Consider the following 10,121-nt stretch of genomic DNA (forward strand, 5'->3'; position numbering starts at 1 on the left):
TTAAATGTGTTTGATGATCAGAAACATTTTGTGTGACAAACATGCAAAAGAATAAGAAATCAGGAAGGGGGCAAATAGTTTTTCACACCACTGTACATTAACGACATCCCGCGCTCAGGTGCCTCCTCACTCACTTCCTTACTTTCCTCAGCTGTTCGTCGTGCTCACTGCTCCCTTCTTCTTTACTCCACCGCTTCAAGCCTGCTATTGTTGGCCTTGCTTCACGTCTTCCTGCTGGTGACTCCTGCCTTCTCATTTAGTGTCTTCACACTCTTAATCCTCCAGGCAGGCCTCTACATGCTCTACTTTTGAAGGTCGGCGCACCAATGATGTTACTACGAAACTTTGTAACGGCACCAGGCTTCAGATCAGATCTCTGCAGAAGAACCTCATTGAGGCAACGGTCTTCACTGGCACTGGCTCAGGGGAGACCCTCTCATACCCTCTGACCTCCCATTCCGATTTACAGTAAGGGTTTTCTTCGCTATGACAATAAAGAAGTCACAGGGCCAGACTCTAGAAAAGGTCGCCATTGACTCGACACAAGATTGCTTCTTACGTGGCCAACTGTACGTGAACACGCTCAAGAGTGAGCTCAGCAGACAGCTTGAGAGAGTCATGTACAAAGAGATCCTTACATCCAAAAAATGTGCACAACATTTACTTCACCACCTGAGGCCACACGTCCGCCACACCTTTGACCCTCTGCAGTTGGCATACCAGGAGAAGGTGGGAGCGATCATCTGTATGCTAAACCGATCGCTCTCCCACTTGGACAGAGGCAGTGGTGCTGTGAGAATTATGTTTCAACACCATCCAACCTCTGCTCCTTAGGGACAAGCTGACAACAACAACAACATTTATTTATAGAGCACATTTTCATACAAACAGTAGCTCAAAGTGCTTTACATAATAAAGAATAGAAAAATAAAAGACACAGTAAGAAAAATAAAATAAGTCAACATTAATTAACATAGAATAAGAGTAAGGTCCGATGGCCAAGGGGGACAGAAAAAACATACAAAAAAAAACTCCAGACGGCTGGAGAAAAAAAAAATAAAATCTGCAGGGATTCCAGACCATGAGACCCCCTGACCAGTCCCGTCTGGGCATTCTACCTCACATAAATGAAACAGTCCTCTTTGGATTTAGGGTTCTCACGGAAGGACTTGATGATGATGGACACGTAGACTTCTAGCTTTTGATCCACCCATAATTGTTGGAACATCATGAAGCTTTGAGTAGGTGGTGGTGGTGGCGCAGGCAGATAATGGAGTAGATTCATACCTGGTGCCATGGATGGTGGACTATCTTACAGACAGACCTCAATATGTGCGTCTCTGGAACTGCAGGTCTGACATTGTGGTCAGCAGCCTAGGAGCACCGCAGCGGACTGGACTTTCTCCGGTCCTGTTCAGTCAACATGCATCAGACTTCCAATACAACTCGGAGTCCTGCCACGTGCAAAAGTTTGCTGTCGACACTGCTATGGTGGGCTGCATCAGGAGTGGGCAGGAGGAGGAGTACAGGAACCTAATCAAGGACTTTGTTAAATGGTGCAACTCAAACCATTTACACCTGAACACCAGCAAGACCAAGGAGCTAGTGGTGGATTTTAGGAGGCCCAGACCCCTCATGGACCCCGTGATCATCAGAGGTGACTGTGCAGAGGGTGCAGACCTATAAATACCTGGGAGTGCAGCTGGATGATAAACTGGACTGGACTGCCAACACTGATGATCTGTGTAAGAAAGGACAGAGCCGACTATACTTCATTAGAAGGCTGGCGTCCTTCAACATCTGCAGTAAGATGCTCCAGATGTTCTATCAGACGGTTGTGGTGAGCGCCCTCTTCTACGCAGTGATGTGCTGGGGAGGCAGCATAAAGAAGAGGGACACCTCACACCTGGACAAACTGGGGCCATCCGCACTCATGCTCCGATATATCCGAGACAGAGGGGAGGGGGAAGGGTGATGTCAGGAGTGGGTAGCCGGGCAGTGCCCTTCTCACTTCCATGCCACCCTCTTTTCGAGTCAGTCTACTTCTGCGTTTTGCAGTGTACCTTTCTCCCGCTTAGCTAGATGCCTATTTGTTTATTGATCTTTAAAGTTTGCCCTGTTTCACTACTATGCGGGCAAAGCCACTTTAACTCTTTGAGGGCTGAATATTTTTTCCAAAACATGCAGTTTTCTTAAAAGCACCCAAAGCAAGGGTCTCACACATAAGGAGTCCCAATCTTCATCTCAGGTCACTGGACGGCGTCCATGTCTCGCAACCATATACCAAAACAGGAAGCACCAGGACTCTAAAGACTTGGACCTTCATCTTTTTGCACATACCGGGAGCGCCACACACCCCTTTCCAGAGACCTCATGACCCCCCATGCCCTCCCAATCCGTCTACTGACTTCATAGGAAGAGTCACCAGAGACATGAATGTCACTGCCAAGGTAGGTAAACCTCTCAATGATGAGGTCGGCACTCCCTCCGCAGACAGACACACTGCCGATGGCCGTGCCCAAGAGGTCATTAAATTGTTAAATACAAGATGTGCGGCTGCATTGTGGACCACCTGCAGTGGTTTGATAGCACATGTGGCAGTAATCCAGATGAGACAAGACCAAAGTTGTGCTGCATACTCTTGTCAGATAAGGTCTGATCTTGTGCAGCGCCATCTTAATGCATGGGCACACTGGGCAGTTGCCCATCGGACCCACGAGTTTTGGTGGCCCCATGCTAAAATCTTTGTATGTTGTGGTTGTGTAGGTAGGGGGTCCCAGTACACTGCTTTTCCCCTATAATGCTGTTAAGGTCAGCCCTGCCTGCATGGACAAGAAACCTGCTGCCTTTTTAAGTGAAGAATAAACAGGATGAAGCCTCGTAAGATTAGAAGAAATATGCGCTTCAGCGTTTTGGAGTTCTATTTTCATTTCCTTTTTCATTGTAATATTTTAAGATATGGGTGGCATGGTGGCGCAGTGGTAGCGCTGTTGTCTCGCAGTTAGGAGACCTGGGTTCGCTTCCCGGGTCCTCCCTGTGTGGAGTTTGCATGTTCTCCCGTGTCTGCGTGGGTTTCCTCCGGGCGCTCCGGTTTCCTCCCACAATCCAAAGACATGCAGGTTAGGTGGATTGGTGATTCTAAATTGGCCCACTTGGTGTGTGGGTGTGTTTGTGTGTGTCCTGTGGTGGGTTGGCCCCCTGCCCAGGATTGATTCCTGCCTTGTGCCCTGTGTTGGCTGGGATTGGCTCAAGCAGACCCCCGTGACCCTGTATTCGGATTCAGCGGGGTTAGAACATGGATGGATGGATGGATATTTTAAGATATGGGTGACATGGTGGCGCAGTGGGTAGTGCTGCTGCCTCGCAGTTAGGACTCCCGCGTGGAGTTTGCATGTTGTCTGCATGGGTTTCCTCCCACAGTCTATAGACATGCCAGTTAGGTGCATTGGCGATTCTAAATTGCCCCTAGTGTGTGCTTGGTGTGTGGGTGTGTGTGCCCTGCGGTGGGCTGGCTCCCTGCCTTGCGCCCTGTGTTGGCTCCAGCAAGTAGTTAGGATATAGCGGGTTGGATAATGGATGGATGGCTATTTTAAGGTATGTTGCAGCAGCCTCACAATTCAGAAATGGCTAACGGTATGGGGCACAGCCGATGAGAAACGGGCACATGAGATTTGACTTATAGAGATGCTCGGGGATAGCCAGGTAATCCGAAATGAATCTTAATTCACACGTTTTCATTCAGAAGAATGTCACCATCCCTCATTAAAGACCATTAAAGCAGTGCTGGTAATTCATGCAGGAACTCTTTGGATGCCACGCTGCTTTTAATGAGATGTAATAAAACAAGTATCCCAGTCCAAATGTATCTAAAATACATTTTAATATTGCTGATTGAAATTCACAACTGTTACAATAGTGGAGTCTTCCCTTTCTTAAACATTCCAGACCGTACAAATCGTCTCATGTCGAGCGTTTCTACATCAAGGCACACCACACAGCCAGCCAGTTACGCGGGCGCCTTCATTGACAACGTTTTCATGAAATCCCCGAGATTCGATACAGATATGAATTAGTATGTGTACTTTATGCCAAAGGATACATATAAGGTGTCTTGCTATTTATCTGCATTTATTTGAAAGAGATTTGCATATAAAAAAACTGGATTGATGTTTATTAGTCAGGCTGTAGTTGCAATCCACTGTACATTACAGGACGAAGCCAAACATTTCTTTTCTAAAAGTTCAGAGAGTATAATAAGAGTCATGTCCGGTGTCGCAGTACGCAGTTGTTCTTGAAGGAAGGAAGAGATGAGTGTCGTTTTCTCAAATTAAAGGTGATGCAGCCTTGGTGGGGTTCTGAATATCTGAAAGAAAGCAAGCAAAGGAACAAAAGTGATGTTACACAAATGTGAACGGCAGGATGACCCGGCGCACCTAGCTGTCCATACGCTTGAGCATGGCAAAGGCGCTATATAAATAAAATGTCTTCTTCTTATTATGTATGAATGTGTCCATATATTTATCTCTGTTTTCTATCAGTTACCCCAAGCAATAAAGCAATTCCTCACCCTGTTCTTGGGCCTCGCTCTCCGTTTTACATCTGAAGGCTTCTCCTTCGCCTGCCAAAGGCTTTGGATCCCACGTTGGTCGGCACAAAATTGCTGTTCCCCATACCACCCGACCGGCTGAGGAAGTCAGCCAGGCGGTGAGTGACACAAGTGGCGGTGTTGCAGGCTCTCTTCTGTGGTGTGGCACTGCTTCATGGGGCGGGCAGGCGGGCAGGCAGGACGGGCGAGCGCATTATACCAAGAAACATGACACAGTGAGTAAGAACACTGAATGGGAATCAAACGGTTAGCATTGGCAGAGGTGGACGGCTGCCATCAACATTACGACAGCCATAACGTGAAGACAATTCTTACCTGTAGGTCACCTGGCAGATAATGGCTTTTATTTCATTAAGTAAAAGAAAGCTGCTTTCAAAAAACACCTAAAAAGCTGTCTAAGGTACACTTCCCATAATGCATTGCTCTACAGAGTTAAAGAGCCAAAAGAAATAGCACAGGATTGTCCCAGTAGAAAAATAAGTTTATTAAACAAGAAACATAGTCACGCATGAAATAAGCATCCATTTATTATTAGAATTTGTATTTAGACTGGAAATGAAAACTGTTTAAAGCTAGGTCCCTGTCCTTTGCTCTGTTTCTAATAAACAGAGTGGAACGTTCAATGTGCAGCTATCATTCTCTGTCGGAAAAAAAAAAAAAACAGAGAAAAAAAAAGGCGGATTTTTTTTTGAAAAAAAAAAAAGAAAAGAAAAGGGAAAAAAAACCAAACCAGATTTTTATGGAAAGTCAGATCAAGCAGGGCAATCCACATGCATCGGGTTGTTCTAGGTAAAGAAACAAAAAAAGAAAAGAGAGAAAGAGAAAGAGAGAAAAAAGGGATTGAGGGCTGTGTGGGGGGGGGGTGTCATAAAAGAAGGAAGTAGAGCGGGCAGGGAGGGAGGGGGGTTTGGGGTCTTTTTTCCTAGTTGCGTTCTCCATAGTTCACATAGCGTTCACTTTCCAGCTCATTCACAACATTCCTTTTCTTGCCCGGAGTTCCCGCTCCGACGTCAGTACGGGGATATGTTTGCAATTTGTGCAACTCCTGTGAAAGTTTGCCCAGCACGCAAGTACTCAGATTGGAGCAGCGTTTGGAAATCGGTCTATCCAGGCTGTAGAAAAAGACAACGTGCAAAAAAACAAACAAGACAAGCTGGTAATAACATGCACAGGACATGCAGACCGTACCCGCTGCTGGCACTGCCTCTCCGTCCATGCTCCTCAACCCGCATCAGGAGGCATGCATTCCTGGCACTAACAGCCCACCTAAATACCCAAATTCCCACTCCACCCAAACTCCCATTCGTGCAGACAGCATCCATAATCCCCAAGGGGGTGCCAGTTTGACAATTCCCATGCATCGAGTATCCCTGCTCTCCCACATTTTTATCATAAAATCCTTTTTTAGCAAGCAAATAGAAAGAAGAAGTCGATCCATAAGGAAGGGAGACACATCCATGCAGCAATACGACAGAGAATGTCATTTTAGGGGGCTTGCCCCGTTTTATGCTCCCGACTCTGACTACATACCTCTAAGCCATTTAAAACCCCCAAAACCTCAGGACGAGGAGGTTTGCTCATTTTCCTTAGTTTCTTAATAATGTGAAAAGAATAAAAATGATTACACAGACACACAGCTGAGACAAGCCCCCCTAATCCACCCACCCACCCACTAAGTCTGCCCTGAGAAATAACAAATCAAATCAAACGCCTAGGGATAAATGCTGTGTGAGCCGATCTCGGAAAGCTGCCACCAAAAAAACTGCTTTGGTTTTCCTACCTGTTTCCATCAGAAGTTTCCTCCATTTCTTCTGTGGTCATCTGCAAAAACTCTTTTACTAAAGCGTTGAGTAAACGTCTGGCTTCGTAGTCGCTGAGTAGGATGTGGTCTGTCATGGACTCGAGCCCAGGTCGGCTGCAAGCAATTCATCGGGATAATTAGGAGAGCAAGCAAAGGCGATGGGAGACGTCCCGCTGACTCCCATCTCCGTCATTAGGGCGTGCGGGCGGGCAGTGAGGGGGAACTGAGTATTTGAGGGAAAAGAGGGAAGGGTCGAATACACGAGAAAAACGGGAATGGTGTTTGGAATGGGTACAATGCCAGCTTGTGGGCATGAAAGCAGAGAAACAAGCTACTGCTCACCTGATGGGGACCGCATGTGAATAGTACATCTGACACACAACCAAGGCGTAGAAAACTAGGAAAGCGGATATTTTCTGTGGGACCATGTCTTCCTAGAAAGGGTTGGAAAGTAAAAATTAGGAGAAAAAACAAAAAATTGAGAGGAGCAGCCGACAGGCTTAATAATAAATGATGACAATCAAAGACCCTACATGGCATCCAGCGTCCCTCTCCCTCACACTTCGAGGTAACTAGAATTTCTCTGCTCTTACTGTCTGCTTTTGTAAATCCAGTTGTCATAGAATAATATTTCTTTCTTTTTTTTTTTTCCTGCACATTCATAATCATATTTATCCTAAGAAATGACGACTTATAGAGCACAATGGAAAAGAAGATTCTGTGCACTTCCAGAGGACGCATTCCCCAAGAAAGCCTGAACAGTTAAATGCTGCCGGTAGATGCTACAAGTTAACGTGATTAGGCGATTGCATTAGTAGTGTCATCAAGAATATTGATTGGTGTGTCTCGCCACATGGGAATACGTCCATTACTCTAATGAACTAGAGCTTGTGCAATCTCAAAAAATGCAGCTTATTATAAAAAATAAAATAAAATACAACCGCCTGTCTACTAGAAAAATCCATCTCAAACACTCCGCCGCTTTACTTTTCAAAATTGGTCCTAGGCATTTACAAATGAGCAGCACCATAAAGAGCGCAAGGAGCCGTCCACCACTCGCTGGGTCGAGAGATGCTATCGCGGGCACGGAAAGCAGAGAAATAACAGCATAGGGCTTACCTGATTGTGGAGTCACAGCTCTCCTTTTGGACAGATTAGGCTGACTTGATTTCTGTGAACTTGCAGACCAACTCCTGACACTGTTGAGCGCAGCTCGGATACACATCCCTATATATATGCACTGGACGGGGTTGTGTGCCCAATGTGTAGGTGTTTAATTAGCACACAGCAGCCAACCAGGGCCTCCCACTGCACTGAGCGGCCAATCATCATGGAGCTCACAAATCTGGCACACGAACAAGTGCTATTGCACTCCAATGACGTCATTCTGGGCTGCTAAGTGCTCCATTCACAAAATCTGCCAGTCATTTTGATCATCTGAGTTCTAAATTTGCATTGAGGTCATTAATTAAACAGCAACACTTGAAATGAGCAGGCCTGTACATTGTCCTATACAGTAAATATTTTATGGGCCTCCAAAAAAAGTAACATTGTTTCCTTTTTTTTCCAAATGCCAAGTTCATGAATGCTTCACCCAGACATCTGCTATAAAAAACACAGGTGACATTTTTCGCCATTATGCTAACACTGATGGGAATTATTACCTGGACCAGCAATGCTGCCTGATTTAATCCTGCTATTGCAACTTAAGTACTATTAACCTTTCCTTAAACATAAAACAATCATTTGCAGCTTTTAACGTGATAGCTTTTAAAACTGCCTTGTTTGGTTTGCTTTTCTTTTCTCTGAATTAAACAGCAGACACTGTGCGTCTTTGGGGAATTAACAAAACTACTTTGGCTTGATAGGAGTGAGTGGGCTCCACGTCCGAATGACATTCAATTCAGGATTACTCCATGACACCGTTTAGGAAAAAGCAGGTTCACGTAATGGATGATGGGAGACAGAGTGATGCACTGCTAAGAGAGATAGATAGATAGATAGATAGATAGATAGATAGATAGATAGATAGATAGATAGATAGATAGATAGATAGATAGATAGAGGAAAGGCACTATATAACAGATAGATAGATAGATAGATAGATAGATAGATAGATAGATAGATAGATAGATAGATAGAGGAAAGGCACTATATAATAGATAGATAGATAGTTAGATAGATAGAGGAAAGGCACTATATAACAGATAGAAAGATAGATAGATACTCCTCCTTGAACCGTCACCTTATCGTGGTGGAGGGGTTTGCGTGTCCCAATGATCCTAGGAGTTATGTTGTCCGGGGCTTTATGCCCCTGGTAGGGCCACCCAAGGCAAACTGGTCCTAGGTGAGGGATGAGACAAAGAGCATCTCAATAAACCTCCAATGACGAATAAAAAATTGGACGACGCTTTCCCTTGCCCGACGCTGGTCACCGGGCCCCTCTGGAGCCAGGCCTGGAGGTGGGGCTCGATGGCGAGCGCCTGGTGGCCGGGCCTGCACCCATGGGGCTCGGCCGGGCACAGCCCGAAGAGGTAACGTGGGTCCTCCTCCCCATGGGCTCACCACCTATGGGAGGGGCCAAGGAGGTTGGGTGCAGTGTGAGTTGGGTGGTGGCGGCGGGACCTTGGCGGTCTGATCCTCGGCTACAGAAACTGGCTCTTGGGACGTGGAATGTCACCTCTCTGAAGGGGAAGGAGCCTGAGCTAGTGCGCAAGGTCGAGAGGTTCCAGCTAGATATAGTCGGACTCACCTCGACGCACAGCTTGGACTCTGGAACCAATCTCCTTGAGAGGGGCTGAACTCTCTACCACTCTGGAGTTGCCCCGGTGAGAGGCGCGAGCAGGTGTGGGCATACTTATTGCCCCCACTGGAGCCTGTGCATTGGGGTTTACCCCGTGGACGAGGGTGGCCTCCCTCCGCCTCGGGGAAGGGTCCTGACTGTTGTTTGTGCGTATGCTAACAGCAGTTTGGAGTATCCACCCTTTTGGAGTCTCTGAGGGGTTGCTAGAGGGCATACCTTCTGGGATTCCCTGCTTTGCTGGGAGACTTCAATGCTCACGGGCAATGACAGTGAGACCTGGAAGGGCGTGATTGGGAGGAATGGCCCCGATCTGAACCCGCGGTGTTTTGTTATTGGACTTCTGTGCTCGCCACGGATTGTCCATAACAACACCATGTTCAAGCATAAGGGTGTTCATATGTGCACTTGGCACCAGGACACCCTAGGCCTCAGGTCGATGATCGACTTTGTGGTCGTGGTCGCCGGACTTGCGCCATATGTCTTGGACACTCGGGTGAAGAGAGGGGCGGAGCTGTCAACTGATCACCACCTGGTGGTGAGTTGGCTTCGATGGTGGGGGAAGATGCCGGTCAGACCTGGTAGGGCCCAAACGTGTTGTGAGGGTCTGCTGGGAACGGCTGGCAGAGTCCCCTGTCAGAAGTAGCTTCAACTCCCACCTCCGCAGAACTTCAACCACGCCCCGAGGGAGGTGGGGACATTGAGTCCAATGGGCCATGTTCCGTGCCTCTATTGTTGAGGCGGCTGACCGGAGCTGTGGCCGCAAGGTGGTCGGTGCCTGTCGTCGGGCGGCAATCCCCAACCCGCTGGTGGACACCGGTGAGGGATGCCCAAGCTGAAGAAGGAGTCCTATAGGACTTTTTGTCCTGTGGGTCTCTGGAGGCAGCTGATAGGTACCGCAGGCCAAGCGAACG

The 10,121-nt window shown here is 47.1% G+C and overlaps 1 protein-coding gene across 3 annotated transcripts; it reads right to left on the minus strand.

The window, feature by feature from the left end:
- Positions 1-3,861: 3,861 nt before the first annotated feature.
- Positions 3,862-7,624, minus strand: calca (calcitonin/calcitonin-related polypeptide, alpha). 3 transcript variants are annotated; one of them, XM_039738820.1, is made up of 5 exons: positions 7,527-7,624; positions 6,750-6,841; positions 6,387-6,521; positions 4,568-4,753; positions 3,862-4,363 (listed from the first exon to the last, which is right to left on the minus strand). In XM_039738820.1, the coding sequence occupies exons 2-4, from the start codon at positions 6,833-6,835 to the stop codon at positions 4,594-4,596; spliced, it is 381 nt and encodes a 126-aa protein (XP_039594754.1). In that variant the 5' UTR covers positions 6,836-6,841; positions 7,527-7,624; the 3' UTR covers positions 3,862-4,363; positions 4,568-4,593. The 3 variants fall into 3 exon arrangements, with proteins under 3 accessions (XP_039594754.1, XP_039594746.1, XP_039594737.1); XM_039738812.1 differs by having other exon boundaries at positions 4,568-4,756; XM_039738803.1 differs by lacking the exons at positions 3,862-4,363; positions 4,568-4,753 and adding an exon at positions 5,299-5,718.
- Positions 7,625-10,121: the final 2,497 nt, after the last annotated feature.

The sequence above is a fragment of the Polypterus senegalus genome, chromosome 1 (genome assembly GCF_016835505.1).
Source record: "Polypterus senegalus isolate Bchr_013 chromosome 1, ASM1683550v1, whole genome shotgun sequence".
NCBI classification, from domain to species: Eukaryota; Metazoa; Chordata; class Cladistia; order Polypteriformes; family Polypteridae; genus Polypterus; species Polypterus senegalus.